General features: G+C 43.4%; 1 protein-coding gene across 2 annotated transcripts in view; it reads left to right on the top strand.

Annotated features, from left to right (window-relative positions):
• Nucleotides 1–13,861, top strand: part of tcf7l1b (transcription factor 7 like 1b) — a 33,449-nt gene extending 19,588 nt beyond the window's left edge. The window contains exons 4-12 of one of the 2 annotated variants that reach the window (XM_071482493.1): nt 732–815; nt 8,001–8,136; nt 8,661–8,763; nt 9,330–9,413; nt 11,249–11,392; nt 11,530–11,689; nt 11,789–11,896; nt 12,077–12,128; nt 12,726–13,861. In XM_071482493.1, the coding sequence (XP_071338594.1) occupies nt 732–815; nt 8,001–8,136; nt 8,661–8,763; nt 9,330–9,413; nt 11,249–11,392; nt 11,530–11,689; nt 11,789–11,896; nt 12,077–12,128; nt 12,726–13,210 (1,356 nt within the window). In that variant the 3' untranslated portion in view covers nt 13,211–13,861. Of the gene's footprint in view, nt 1–731; nt 816–8,000; nt 8,137–8,660; nt 8,764–9,329; nt 9,414–11,248; nt 11,393–11,526; nt 11,690–11,788; nt 11,897–12,076; nt 12,129–12,725 lie in introns of both variants that reach the window. The other variant, XM_071482490.1, reaches the window with a different exon arrangement.
• Nucleotides 13,862–15,522: the final 1,661 nt, after the last annotated feature.

The following is a 15,522-nucleotide window of genomic DNA, read 5'->3' as shown; positions in this document are numbered from 1 at the left end:
AAAAACCTCTCCTCGAGTACATAGCTCTTACAACATGGCGCATGGCGCAAAGGGACGGACAGCGGTAATAATAAGACAAACTGTGGTGGAAATCTTTGTGACAAGTGAGAGCAAAAAAGAGGAAAAGCAAACGCTTACGCAACCCTTCATGATAACTTTGATACGTGTGTGAAAAAGCGTGACACTGAGAGGAGGAGGGGCTGTGTTCGGGGTCGAAAGGCCAAACCAATTGAGATGGACAGACATGAGTTACCTTTGAGTCCGCAGCTCGGCCTTTCGCTGCTGTGTAGATGGGGCTTCCTTCCAGCTGTCTCTTCCCACCCGCTCGGCGATGGGCGCCCACAGCTGGCCTCTTGTTTTTCCTTGACAAACGGCAATTTCACAGTCCTCCACCAGTCCGTTGTGTTCACATCGCTCTCCCTGCTCTCCCCCGTGCCAGAAATCACTGTCTGACTCCAGCAGCAATGTGGCTCTCGTACAGGTGTCTGCTGGAGATCTCTGCGTGTTTGACACCATTCATACCACTTTTGCACGCTCGAGGAAAAGATGTAGTCCCTGTGGTGGAGTAATTGTAAATATTAAGGAGGGGCCATTTTCACACATTTGGTCTCAATATCCTGCCTATTTTTGAGTGCATATTTCTCTTTTCCAGTTTTTATTGCGGTGCATGTTTTTCCCTGCAGTGTCTCTGGTTTTGTTGTTTAATTCTCCTCCTTTTCTCTCACCCGCAGTACCTGCAGATGAAATGGCCTCTTTTGGATGTTCCCGGATCTGCCGCGCTAAAAGACTCCCGCTCTCCAACACCAGGGCATTTAGTAAGTAGACACTGACACTCAAATGTGATTATGACAAGATCAAGCCCCAAAAAAAAAGACCTCTAAAAACTACAGGTAAAGCAGGACTTTGTTTAAGTTAAGTTCAAATTTGGAGTCAGGGTTATCACTGGTATTGATAATTCATCAATATTTCAGATTACTGTTGCACGTGCACACTGGAGTCTGATTTCTTGTGTGGTTTTGATTCCTGTTGGTTTTACGCACCAGGAAGATTGTGGAGTAAACAAGAGAAAGTGTGTTTGACAGAAGAGCAACACAACTCCAACGGTGGTTGGAGGAGGACAAAAAAACTAAAATCATTGCCACAGTAAAATTTCACACACCAGATAACTACACTACGGTGATCAGTGAATTTATGAATCAGAACAGCAGCACCGTCTCACCATTTCGCCTTATTTTGTGGCACCAACAAAATATTTCCTTCAGGCTACATCCTACGGGACATTAACCCAATTATCAAACAAATCATGTCAACTTAGTGGGGGAATCCGTTTACTGCAAACTATATAAATGCTGTAATCAAACTATCACCATAATGTGGTTATTCACAATAATGAAGTTATAGTGTGTATGTTCCCATCCGTGTACAGCCGACCCCCCCCACAATCCCCCTCCAGCGCCCGCAGACCAACTGCTGAACTGTCTTGTCTGCCTTTGCCACAATAACTCAATCTCTACCATAAATCTCTCAGGTTTGAACCTCCCTGCCGTCCCTGAACTTTCCCACACAGGTGTGAACTAGTCATCATGGTGTGTGTCAGTCTGGTTTAGACAATGCGGGGCCTCAGCAGACCTGTTTGGTCACTGGCTTCGCTGAGGGATGGTTGTTTGGGATTGAAAACATTAGATAACACGAGGCTCGGAGCATCTATCTAACATCTCACTGGCTTGATGGTATCAGGGCGCTCCCTGGTTCGGGAAGTGATTGTGAAAGCCACAATCACTACACTTTAGTAATAAGAAGCACTGTGGCTCAGCCCCTTGACCTTACATACCCTAGCTAGACGTGCTCGCTGAGTTTGTGGTTGATTCTCTGGATCTGCAGTGATGCACATGACAAAGTCCTCATTGAGCACAGTCAATGGGAAATTGTTGTGAAGGGGACGGAGTTTGCTCATGGGAATAGGACTGACTTAAGTCTCAATGGAAACCAATTAAAGACATTTTATGGGAATAAATACTGACCTTTCAGTGACCCTGCTGATTTTTCTTCTGAGACACAGCAGCTGCTGTGTGAAGTTTTGTTGCGTTTTATTTTGTTGAAGTTATTTGAATTTATGAAGTTAATTGAATTCACTTAGCTAATGTGAAACATCATGAAATATATGAATCCACCTTGTAGGAATGTAGATTAAAGAGAAAACATAAGAATAAGTGTGGTAATAGCAACTGTATTTAAAGGAAATGAAAGCACACTGACTTGAAGTTGGATTGTTTCTGTTCTGTCCTTCGGTGGTTGCTGCTACTTTTCATGTGGCTCAGTGTTGGTGCTTTTCTTTTTTTTTTTTTTCTTTTCTTTTTTTTTGTTTGGCCTTCATGTTTTTGAACGTCATTAAACCAGAGAGGTCAATACTGATGGAAACATTGTTGAGGATTGAGAATGGGAGAGATCAAACTGTTTTCTGGCAGAAATGCTACTCAGATCTGAATAATAAGTAGCCTTCACTTTTGTGTGTATATATATATATATATATATATATATATATTTGTATTTTCCTGAAGTCTGGAACATTTATTCTTTTGCGTCACGCATGTAAATGCTTTTCTATTTGTACACGGGAACTCATACATTCCTTCACAGGCTCTACATTGTTGTTAGCAGGAGTCATTGTATTCTGATTTTAAAATTTGATGCTTTGTCTTTTAAAGGGAGATACAACGTGATATTTGTTTGGATCATTGTACTATTTGAAGAATATGAGATGACATGATTGTCTTAAAACCCATGTAACACTTTCATTTGAAAACAGTATAAAAGGTGGGAAGTTCACTGAAAGTGTAACAGCTTCCATTTTGTGAACTAAAAGAGGAAGCCGCCGTGCTTGATCTGGTGACCTGTTGCCAGAGGGTCATTTGATGTGCGGTGGGAAACTGGGTACGGTGCAGCCTGAGCACAGAGGATAGAAAGTGAAACACCCTGCTCTACTCTTACCCCCCACTCTGGGCCAGGAGCCCACATGCCCCTCTGGTGTGCTGCTGCTGACAGGGAGCCAGGCTGATTATGTGCTCATTACTCCAGCCGAGGAGAGAGAGAGAGAGAGAGAGAGAGAGAAAGAGAGAGGGAGAGTGGGAGGGGAGCAGCAGGCTGGCTCCCCAGGCCTGCAGGCTCCCCAGGCCCCAACACTGCACTAATGAGAGCAGGGGGAGCGGATGGGCACACACAGGGGGCCAGGGATTACTGCCCAGGGCCAAGAGGAGCCAGAGAGAGAGACCTGAGGAGAGGCGGTGAGGAGACACCAGCAGGGACTCCTGAAGCAGACCTGTCCTCCTGCAGAAAGCATGTGTTAAATCTGACATGGTTGTTTTGCTTTAATGATGGACCTGCTTGTAGGCACATGTATCTTATATTCTATATGCATGTTAAATCTGCTTAATGTTAGTTTACTAATAAGATGTTTGCAGTCTATTAGTTAGGAGACCTGCTCAGTCAAATCTTGTGATATTTAGATTTTTTGGGTGAATGATATCATCTCACATTCCCACGTTTGCCTGCAGAGATCAGTGCAATTTTGGCTGGTGAACTGAAACCGCTTTGACATTTCCGTTAATTCTGCCAATATGGAACAAGAGAAGACGACGTAAAATAGAAATCATTCGGTGGGCACAAAAAGTCCAGGGAACGACCATCCTGTCACTGTGCAGATTGGGTCCATAAGGCCTGTATGCTAATCAGAGCCTGCTCTGGCCTGAGATCCTCAATTATTCAACAGACAGGTTTGTTTAGCATTCACTTGGTATTGCTTTTGGTAGTAATGGTGGTGGTGGTGGTGGTGGGAGGACTGGGAAGAGGGGAACAAGCTTTTCTATGAACATACCATACTCCACCATGCACACACACACACACACACTCTCACACACACACACACACGTGCACACATGCATGCATGCGTGCAGCACCCCAAAACCCCCATATCAGCTCCTGTGTTCAGAGGGCTGCCTTCTTATGAATAATATATCAAAGGTGCTGCAGGGCTTGGTGATGCAGTATGAGGAACTTGTCAGCCCATCAGTAGTGGCCGAGCTGGACTAGGGAGCAGAGGAGAGGAGGGGAGAGGAGGGGAGAGGAGGGGAGAGGAGAGGAGGAAGGAAGTAGAGGTGGCGCGGCTGTCTGAATCATCTGTATCTGGTACTCATCTTTCACAACGTACCGGTTCACAGTCATTAACGGTCTGCTGATAATGATGTCAAGGCTGCGTACTTCCCTGGCTGAGGTCATCCAGTCATTTGCAGTAATTTGTCCATAAGGCCTATTCTCTGTGTCATTACCGACTACACTGACTAGTACTGTTATGCTGGATTAGAAGGAGCTGTGACTCTCTAATGAGGCAGAACTGACCAGAGTGTCTGTCCCTCCGTTACTTATCAGATCACCGTGCATTCAGTGCTCAAATATGGGCTCGTCTTCACTTGACAGGGCCACAAGAATCCCCCTCTTTGTTTCAATATTGTATTAGTGTGCAGAGTAATAAAGGCAACAAGGGACCTGGTCCTGTCAGAGTGTCATAAGTCACTTAGTCACCGAATTGTTTAAGTGAATTGAAGTGGGAAGGTTTAGAGCAGCATTCCAGAGATGACTTTTGTCTCCCTGCATGTGTCTGATTCACTCGTCAACTCTCAGGGCTGCGCTACAGTTTAAGAAGGAGAAGAAGAGATGAACTGAAAAAGATGCCGTTTTTTTTCCCCCTCTCAAAGCAACACATATACTTGCTTACAACCCATATTCGTTCAACAGACCTTTGACTGGGAGTCCGGTGAGATTTTCTCGTTTTGCATTAGGCAGCGAACAACCGGGATCCATCATGAAATCAAAGGCTTTGGGAGGACTGAACTGAATACTGATCTGAGGTCTGCAGCCCTGCTAGGCCACTGCAGAGATGAGATCCTCTTCAGAAATGGAATAAGGAACCAGTGCTTTGATTCCAATCTAGGTTCACAGAATGAGTGAAATTACTCAAGACACTCTTTATTAGCAGCAGATTTACCAGAAAATACTGTTTAAAAATATTTATTACCGCAGTAGATCCCAATGAGATTTGTCCATGTTTGTGTCTATATAAGCTGTGCTGATTTTGCTAGCCCTCTCAATTTATTTATTGACCACTGGGGATATTCACTCCAGTAATATGACGCCGCCCTGCGCTGTATTATTCTAACCCAGAATATTACCGCCATTGACCTTTTCAGAGGCGATGACCAGACGTAAAGCACACGTTGCCTGTGATGAATGGCATAGTTTTGGAATGGTTGATTTTAAGGACATACGACACGGTCAGTTCCCTCTCACGTCCGCTTCCTGTTGGCGTTGACAAACAAGGCTTGGATTTCTCAGCATGCCAGGCATTCTTTTCACCCTGTCTTTCCTGGAGTTTTGAAAGGCCTCTGAGCCTCCCACCCAGAATCGCCGAGCATAAAGACACACAAAGCTGCGGGGTTATTCAGTTTGTTCTAAGCTCTCTTCCCCATCGGCTGTTTGCCTAGTAATTCAATTCAGATGTGCAGGATCCAAAAACATGTTTGCTTGAATGAAATCCACCCCTCCACCCACATTGACCAAGGACTGTGCTTTTCTTAGCGCCGTTCCAAGTTGGACAGCCAGGCGAGGTACTGCCACCTCGGCCTTTTTAAGCTTCAAACCCTCTTAAGAGACAGACATCTTTTCTCTGCATCAGCTCAGCAACTTTTTGCTGTGTTTTTTTTTTCCCCTTAAACCTTCCTGTTACTACGTCCAATCGCTCCAAGACCCGTTCAGGGTGTTTTTACTTGCTAGCTGAGAGGTACACACCGCTGCAGACCTGTTTGCAACAAGCAGGTCTGTGTAAAGAGCATTATTTCTGTCTGTCAATGTAGATACCATCTGGTTCCAGGTTGCTCTTTATCTGTCCTATCACGTAGGTGTTGTTTATATTTAAAACACGGCTCATGTTCCTTGTGGTTTCCTTATTACACTTTGCTTGTGGATCATGAACCCAGACGTATGAAGCTGTCAAGGGCTGGAGGAATATTGCCTCTGTGCAGAAAGCAAGTGAAAGAAGGCATTGATACATTCATGTTTAGTTTTAAGTCATGACTGAGCCATTAGTCTAGTTTTTCAGTTGTACAAAACCACATTTTTATGCTCTCATAGCTCTGGAGAACTTAACTCGTCAGAAAATGATGCTGATTTTGATAGATTTAATTCAAAAATGTTGTGAGTTACAGACAGGAGTTTGCCTGATGAAGTAGCAGTCTTTATTCCTAACGGAGAAGCTCTGGCAGGTAGGATAGAGGTCAGAGTAGATTTGCATATGTGCAACCTGCGTACTCCATTTTTTTTCTCCACATTTTGTCGGGCTGCGGAACTGAAAGGCAGCCTGGAGTTGAAACTGGTGCCTCCAAACTTGGAAACATGTTTAGAGCACACGACATGAATAATTAATAGGCATCATTTCAAATTCTCACTGAACTGCTTCCCAAAATGTGTTGGCACCCAGGTCTAGAGGTCTCAAACAGCCCTCACAATATAGGGAAAACGCAGGCATATTGTACATGAAGTAGAACAACAAAGCACAACTCAAATATACATGACATGTGGGACCTGGGATTTCAACCCAGCGAATCAACGCTATTTCTACCATGAAGCTCTATCAAAGCCTTTTCTGTGTTGTGTGAAATCGTGTTCTCTGCGCATCATCATATGCACTGACCTTATGTGCTCTAAGTCAGGAGAAACTGAAAAAAAAAGGTCCTGAGCAAAGTGATCTTAATATAGCCATGTTTAACACCAGTAAATATTTTCCTCACTCCATCTGGCATTACCTGAATCAAAGCATGCTTTAGACATGGGAGAAACCAATTTGCTAAAGATTTAAAAGGAGGAAAAGGTTGGACCTTCCTTTAAAAAAAAAAAGTGGCAAAAAAAAAGAAGAAAAAAAAAAAGCTTAGATTTGGAACAATTCTAGGCAGCGTGAGGCAGGAGAGTGTACAGAAGTCTCAATGCAAACCTTGTTCCCCAGCAGACCACGTTGGAGAGAGACGAGAGGTTGAGAAGGGGGGGTGGGGAGGGATATTGAAGAAAGGTTAGCCTGGAGGAACAAGACTCCTTTCTCCCCCCCAACGCCCAACCCACCCACCCCTTGACCCTCCCATGTGACAAGTTGAGCCAACAAGTGCTCTATTCAGCCAGGCAGCCAGAGGAAATGACTGCGAGGCTGAGTGCTGCCTAATGAAAGTAGAGACGCTGGTTATTATTATTGTCTTCCTCGTCCTGGTCGTAGTCGTAGTGCCGGTCAGAGGGAGCTGCACTGTATTGTAAAAAAAAAAAAAAAAAATCCACACACCAGATTCGTCTCTGTACTTTCTGTTCTTCACCACTTATCATCAGTTATACAGAATGTGAAGTGTTTTTCTATCGTTCCAGTGATCTGTTGTAAAACGTGGCAGTGCAACACACCCATGTGTGTCCCATCAAGTGGCTGCTGTCAGACAGAGTGGGAGATGATGTCTCCACTTGTTTATGGGTATTCAGTTTACCTTAGCCTGATTGTGTTTGTTTGTGGCTTGCTGGTGTGACTTTTGGACTCTGTGGCACCGTTGTTTTTCTTGTTGGACTGAACAAACAGTTCTCTCCTTAGCTAAATGACCGTAATGGTCTTGGCATGTCTCTGCAAGGCTTTTTAGTGTTCCTTGGTGCTGGTCCAGATTGCATCACAGGGCTGGTCACAGGCACAGACTGTGATGTTTACCATGCAGGGCACTCACACGTGATGGCCTATTTACTCCATGCGTTTGTTTATGAACAATGGTCCAAAGAAATCATGCGCAAGTGTACAGTATGGGGAAAGTAACATGCTTGTTTCATAGTAACTTTGATGGATGACTTCGTCCTCACTGCTTCAAATGTTGTGTCAGACAATTGTTCACTTCCTGCTCGTAAATTCTTGTTCCTGTTCTCCTCTTCATCAACAGTCCAACAAAGTCCCCGTGGTGCAGCATGCCCACCACGTCCACCCACTGACGCCCCTCATCACCTACAGCAACGAACACTTCTCCCCCGGCACGCCGCCGTCACACCTCTCCCCAGAGATCCTCGACCCAAAGACAGGTGAAGTCTCACTCGCCGCACACTGCAGGTCCACTTACAGTCTGCCTGTCAGTGGTCAGCTTTAATTCATGCCAGTCACTATTAATTCACATGGACAAAAGTACTGAAACATCCACAGAAACCAGGAGGCCGGCACTCTATTGAGCACAAACAAACGTATGCTAATGAGCTCGACAGGGTCACGAAGTGTGAAAAGGAAACATTGTGTTTAGACACATTTTGGAAAAGCTGTTTCTGTTTGGAACATACTGAGCAAGTTTCTGTGGACATTTTGTTGCTTTTTTTTTTGTCCAACTTGAAAACTGGTTACTGTTGGAATCAGCACAGTGAATCCACCACAGCTTCTGTCCTCAGCTACCTTTTAAGTCTGCACTCAAAAGATTAGAGTATCAAAGAGCGTGGCAAAAATAAAATAAATAAATAAATTTATTTTTTTTCAGAGATTAAAATTTGTTTTAAATAATTCCTCTTCAGGTAAGCACTGCATTTTAAAAGCTGCTGTCTTCTTACTGTACCACCTGCAGGTATTCCCCGGACACCTCACCCATCAGAGCTCTCGCCATACTACCCCCTGTCTCCTGGTGCTGTCGGTTCCATCGCGCACCCTCTGGGCTGGCTCATGCCACAGTAAGTTCACAGCCAGGAAAGTGTGTGAATGTAATATTTCGAATGCCATGTTTGTTTGTCTTTCCAGAAACTATGTTAACATGATCTTACATAAAAATATTTATACCAAAAATGTTGGACGGATGTCTTCGACCACTTTTTAAAAATCAGTGTGTTTGTCACTACCTGTGAGGTTGCATGTTGTCACACCACAGTCAAAGCACGGATGTTACCGAACTCATTTTTAATGAAGTTCAATGAAGTCAAGCATGAAGAAAAGCATAAAAGGAGCACAATTTTTGTAATGTCTGGTAAGAGCACTGTCTGAGCTTTATGGTCCATAGTGTTAGTGCAGGTGCAACATATCAGAACAATGATAAATTAAAACATTTGACTTTACCAGGAGGAATTCCTGAACATTTATGGGTTTTGCTACGGGTCTCATAATCAATTGCAACGGTGCTGTTCCACAAGCAGGGGATTTGAGTTGATGAGTAGAGGATTAGTGCTGGTGGGTTAGCTGTCAGCTGTGTTTGATCCACCTCACACTGGAGCTTTCGCTCACTCTGTCTCTCTCTGTCTCTCAGGCAGGGCCAGCCCATGTACTCCATCCCTCCGGGGGGATTCCGTCACCCCTACCCAGCGCTAGCAATGAATGCATCCATGTCCAGGTGAGCAGATCATGTTCAGCAACACCCACCGCGTCCCGAAGGGAGATATTTAATATCTGCTGCTTCTATGACATGCTGTAATCACATTTCTCCTGCTTTCTTTGCCAGCCTTTTTAGACGGTGCGTAAAATAAATGGCCGGTGTGCAGTTAAAGTTTCATTGCAAGCATTGTTCAGCTGTTGAGGAAACATTTTAAGGAAACAGCATAAATCTTGTGTTGAATTGTTGCTTCATATCTCTCAACCACATAGATTTGGGATATAAAGCAGATTTTTAAAAAAGTTACTTCCACTTTTGAGAAAACATTGTCAGATCACGGACAGCCAGCGGCGTCAGGACTACAAAGGGATGTGAGGTCTGAGTCTATCACAGACTTGCTCAGCGTCTTAAATAGAGTGAACACATTATTGGCATTCAGCGCTCCTCTCCTGTCTTTTCTCTCAGAGCTAAACTTCTATGGTCAGGCCAGTGTTCTGAGCCACTCCAGCACAAACACACACACGCACACACACACACACACACACACTCCACACACACACACACATATAGCGGCGAGATGAAAGAGCTGAGGATCGATTAGGACAAATCAAAGCTTATCTGAACCTACGCGTCCCATCAGACTAAACTCTCTGACCCTCTGTCAAAATTGGAAAGATTTGTATCGGGCCTTCCGGTGTTAGTATGAGATGAAATATTCAGAAGGGTCTCTGTGATCAATAGCATGTACAGTTCCATCCTGAGATGAACTCAGATCATCAGGACATGCCTCACACTCATTTCTATATGATGTAATGCATCAGATTTAGTGCATTCCACCAATCCACGCCCGTCCTGCATTACATGGATCTTAATGGGAGCATCGTTTAAAGAGTATGTAGCTTGACTGCATGCCATCACAACAGAGTTGTTCACTGGGGACTAAGCAGGATGTTTACAGATATAGTCATAGATATAGGTTTATTACCAAGGGAATGATACGACACCTCCTTGTTTATATAGTATAATTATTAAATAGATCAAAGAAAATAATGGGGGAAAAAAAGCTAAATAGATAGATGACTGATAGATGACTTTATTCAAGACTGTAGACATAGACAGAGAGATTGATAGTGGACATTGACTGAGGAGTCAAAACAAGCTTTGAACTTAATCTCTCTGTGTGAGCATTTGTAACCTTGACTCCAACGCTGTTTGTGGAAAAGCTTCAGCATCAGTTAACACTGGGTTGGTCCATACTGAGCGTGTCATAATGTAAAGCTAGCAACTCTGGAATCACTTCATGCAAGTACAAGGCTTTATTGTGCATTGTTTCCCATGACAGACTGTGTAACATATTAAAAGACTTAAATTAGATGTAGAATTAAAGTTTCCTATGTAACACTAACTACAGAGTGTGTGATAGAGGGTTAATTCCCTCCTTTGTCCATTACAATGCTCCTTTGTATTAACAATTGGAAATTGAGAGAGCCACTTTGTAAAAGGTGTTCTGTGTGTACGGCTGTCAGAACGTTCTCCATGGTCTGGAACGTGGCAAGAAAAGTGGTTTCAGGTGTCACGGCCATGCAGTCGCCATGGAAACAACACACTCCACTTTTCTCCAGCCATTGCTGAATAAAGGGGCTTTTGAAAAAGTCTTTATTTGAACAAAAAGCAAGCATGTAACTCATTGTGTGTATGAATTTAGTCTAGACAGATGCAGCAGGCACAGTGAGTTTCAGCTGGAGGGTAAGGCAGGGCAGTAATAGGCCAAGTTAGCTGAACCTTTTCTTAACAGACGGACAGAAATTTGCTGTTAAATGCGACCATTACAATGATGCCTCCTTTCGCCTCCTCAGCTTGGTGTCCAGCCGTTTCTCCCCCCACATGGTGACTCCACCTCCGCACAGCCTCCACCAGACTGGCATTCCCCACCCTGCCATCGTCTCCCCGGCCATCAAGCAGGAGCCCAGCGGTGACAACATCAGCCCCTCGATGCATGCGTAAGGACAACTCGAAGAACCATTAAAACCTGCTTTTGTCACTGCACAGTCTTCACCGTTGTTAGCTGTCGTTTCCCAGTACCTCTCCGCCATCCACGCTTCATTAACAGCATCTTTTTAATGTTTTGGATTAGCAGGAAGTCCCCTGTTCCTCCCAAGAAAGAGGAGGACAAGAAGCCTCATATCAAGAAGCCCCTGAATGCTTTCATGCTGTATATGAAGGAGATGAGAGCCAAAGTAGTGGCAGAGTGCACTCTGAAAGAGAGCGCTGCCATCAACCAGATCCTTGGAAGGCGGGTAAGTGGCACTGACATGATGTGTATCAGAGTTTATAACTGTGTGTGTGTGTGTGTGTGTGTTTAGCAGTCCTTTGATATACTCTGTCTTTGTCCACAGTGGCATTCCCTGTCAAGAGAGGAACAAGCCAAATACTATGAGCTGGCCAGAAAAGAGAGGCAACTGCACTCCCAGCTCTATCCAGGATGGTCAGCACGAGATAACTATGTGAGTAGGATGTTTTCACGATATTATGTCAGTGGGTGGAGGAAGTTAGAAAAAAAAAAAAATTCTCTCTAGGTTCGGTTAAATGTGTAATTATAGTAACCACACTTTTGTTCTCATAAGCTGAAGTTGCTGAGGTGGTTTACTTCCACTGTGAAAAACAGCATTGTTTTATCTGTGCAGGGAAAGAGAAAAAAGAGGAAGAGAGAGAACAAACCAGACTCAAAACCAGAAGGTAAGGGGCCTTTTCTTCCTGACAGTCTTCATTTGGTTTTTGTTTTTTTCACATACTGGGGTATGAAAGAAAAAACTTAACAGTGAGAGCTTTATTTTTCTTGCAAAGCTCCAGTGCAACCTGGGACACTGCACCTTTATTCTGTTGTTTTTATCTACCTTCTTTTCTTCACTAACACATACTAACTTCCTTCCCTGCTTCTGTACTTTGACAAGCAGCTTATGAGGTTCAGTGCTAATAGTGGCAGGTATGTCTGCTGTTGTGCAACCAAATGACCACTGTAATTTGCCCAAAATAAAAAGAGCTTTCCACACTTCAGTGCACATTTTAATGTAGTGTGTCATTTATTTATTTTTTTGCATCATAAATGTCTACCATCTGAATATGTGTAACACCCTGTTTCACTGTCCCTGTGAAAACATGTTTTCAAGTTGATTTGAACAAGTCACATTCAGAAATTTCACTGCCATCGTCTTCACTGGTGTAAGAATCACTCCTTCACTTCTGTCACCGGCAGCATTGAGGGACTTGAACCAGATTTGAAGCCAGCAGTAGATCCATAATTCAGCCCCTTCACTTCTCCTTTCTTTCCCCCAGACTTCTCGATCAGAAGCAAGAAGCAGTGCGTGCAGTACCTGCCCTCGGAGAAGATGTGTGACAGCCCTGCGTCGTCCCACGGCAGTATGCTGGACTCGCCAGCCACTCCCTCTGCAGCCTTGGCCTCCCCGGCTGCACCTGCCGCCACTCACTCCGAGCAGGCCCAGCCTCTGTCGCTCACCACCAAACCGGAGGGACGCATGCACCACCACTTCTCCCTACCTGGAAAAGCTTCTGGATCCACCTCTTCTTCTTCTTCCTCCTCCTCCTCTTCTTCCTCCTCATCCCAACCCGCCATCTCCATCCCACTTGGTACTTCAGGTAGCCAGTCGACCACACCCATCCTCACCCGGCCAATCCCTTTCACCTCTCTGCACCACTCCATGCTCTCCCCACCTTCCCCTTTCCATCAGGCAGCCCTTCACTCCCATCATGCCCTGTTCCAGTCGCAGCCCCTGTCCTTGGTAACCAAACCAACTGAATGAATCTGCAAAGGCAAATTTTCTCCCATTTATTGTGCTGTATATTGCTTTTCTTTAAAATAGGTATTAGAACAACTTTTTTTCTAAATGATGAAAAGGAAGAAATATTATTGGTCAATATTTGACTGTCTCCTTTTCTACATCTCTCAATGAAAACAAAATGTATTTTTTGTAAAGTTTACTGCAGAACTGGTTTCTTTTTGATGCATTTATCCAATGAACCTCTTGTATAAAAGAACCAATGTACATAAAGTTTCTTTATAAAAACAAAAAGGAACAAAAACATGTTTTCTTTTTAGCCAAAACCTGATTAATGTTAGTATTAAGTTTAAGTCATAGTACTGGCCAATAATTGCAGCCCCCCCTTTTCAATTTCACGAGTGTGTGCCCCTTCTTTGACATGTTAAATAAACATTTGAAATTGTTTCTTAAAAGAAATGTGTCCATCTGTCTTTTCACATGCATGTTTTTGTCATTTAATAAGGAGAGGTTTCTTTAACAAGGTAATGTGGTTTGGATTGATATTCTCATAATAGTGACCGCCGTGCATAACAAGTTGATAACTGCCTTTTGTAGGTTGTTGAATGTAGTTTTAATAAGCAGTATAATGTTATTACAGACATAATAGAATTGAATAAAAGTCCTTAACACACCTGTCATTTTTTTTAAGCTCATGTTATGCTTCGGTTGTAAAGAGGGAACATCCTCATAAAATCCTTGCTGATGCTGGCAAGGAGTTGAATGGTTAATAAAGCAGAATTAGGCTAAACCACATTGGATGTGAGTGCCTGAACCAGGGTAACATAAAAAAAATTTCAAGCCCAAAATAAATACAAATAAAAAAATAATAGACATCTGCTCCTTCTTGGAATATAGCGTCCCTCAACAATGACAAAAAAGCAGGTCAGCCCCATCCCAGCGCGGTGAACCCTGCTCGGGTTCCCTGTTCCTTTTGCACTTTTACTGCATCTTTATTCACCGTTTGGCACACTGCTTAGGCTTTAATTAACTCAGAGGTAATGGGATGGAGCCCCTGGGACCTCATTAGGCATTTCAATTAGTGAAAAATACACAAGGTAGGTTACAGTTTTTGGTGGCTTTGGAGATGAGGAGTAGTGCCAGGGATGGACCAATTTTGTCAGAGCATGGGGGAAGGGTGGGTGGGCGGGAGACTGGCCTGGACGGACCCACTGCCGCATATATACATTTCATTTTGCCATTAAAGGTGACTTTTCAGATAGAAGACAGCGCCAGCAGACACACTGCACCAACGGAGCATTCTGTGTTAATTGATTGTAAGCATACAGACGCTACATAAATGATCTTGACATTGTCAGAAATCTATAGGAGTTAGCTGCTGAGCTATTATTTATCATCCATTTACTGTGAATTGTCTGTGGCAGAATCAAATGTCAGTATCATAAAACAAAATTATCTTTCTTTCTCCTAAAGCTGCAGCCAGGTGGACTGAGGATGTGCCACCCCCCAGATACAGGCACCAAACTGTCAAATCTTCCCGTGGCTTTAAGCAATCATTAGCCATAATAAGTCTTTGCTTGTTTGCCGTTCTATCTTACATCATTCCAAGCAAAACCACACAGTCTCTGGTGCCACGGCTGCCTACTCTGAGCCACTTCACCGATCCGTCAGTGAAATTACAGGTAATGAGTTGTCAAAACAGCCAGCAAATCCGTCTCCTCAAGGCCATACATCGATGTTCAGTTTTCCTAAGACAGTACCCTTATTATGAAACTCAGTCCCCAAGTGAATGACTTCAAATGCGCTGGTTATTGCGTTTATGCTTCTGGTAAATATATCTCCATACCTGCGCCTGTTTATTTTTATAGTTTGCAGTTGTTTCTTCATTTAAGGGAATCCCATGAAATCAAATACAACACGTTTATACACATTTCTTAGGTTAATTTTAGCACATAGCCAGGTGGCAAGTAGGATTTTAAAGCACAGGTATTTTGCTCAGTATTAAACAATATATATATATATATTTGAAATAGTATAAAAGATATGGTATCTTAAAGTTCCCATGCTCCACTCAGAATGTAACCTGTCGCTGTTTATCTGTAATAACGGCTCTGTTTCACATCCTCTCAACATCTGCCATGTAAGCACAAGGTCAGATTTAATACATGTTAATTTTTGCTCATTAAATTCCTCCAATCTCTTGCCAAGGTTCTTTTTTGGGCCTTCCTTTGATCTCAAATTTATTCCAGGTTAACCCTGTTATAGTTCCCCTGCGTAATATTGCACCTAGAACTGTCATTTCAGAAGTCACTACAATTATAAAAAAATAAATAAAA

Source organism: Trachinotus anak, unplaced genomic scaffold (genome assembly GCF_046630095.1).
Source record: "Trachinotus anak isolate AG129_WGS33_773 ecotype Australia unplaced genomic scaffold, CSIRO_AGI_Tana_v1 ptg000008l, whole genome shotgun sequence".
Lineage (NCBI taxonomy): Eukaryota > Metazoa > Chordata > Actinopteri > Carangiformes > Carangidae > Trachinotus > Trachinotus anak.
Note: the sequence above shows the minus strand (reverse complement) of the source record. Positions and strands in the feature narration are given on the sequence as shown.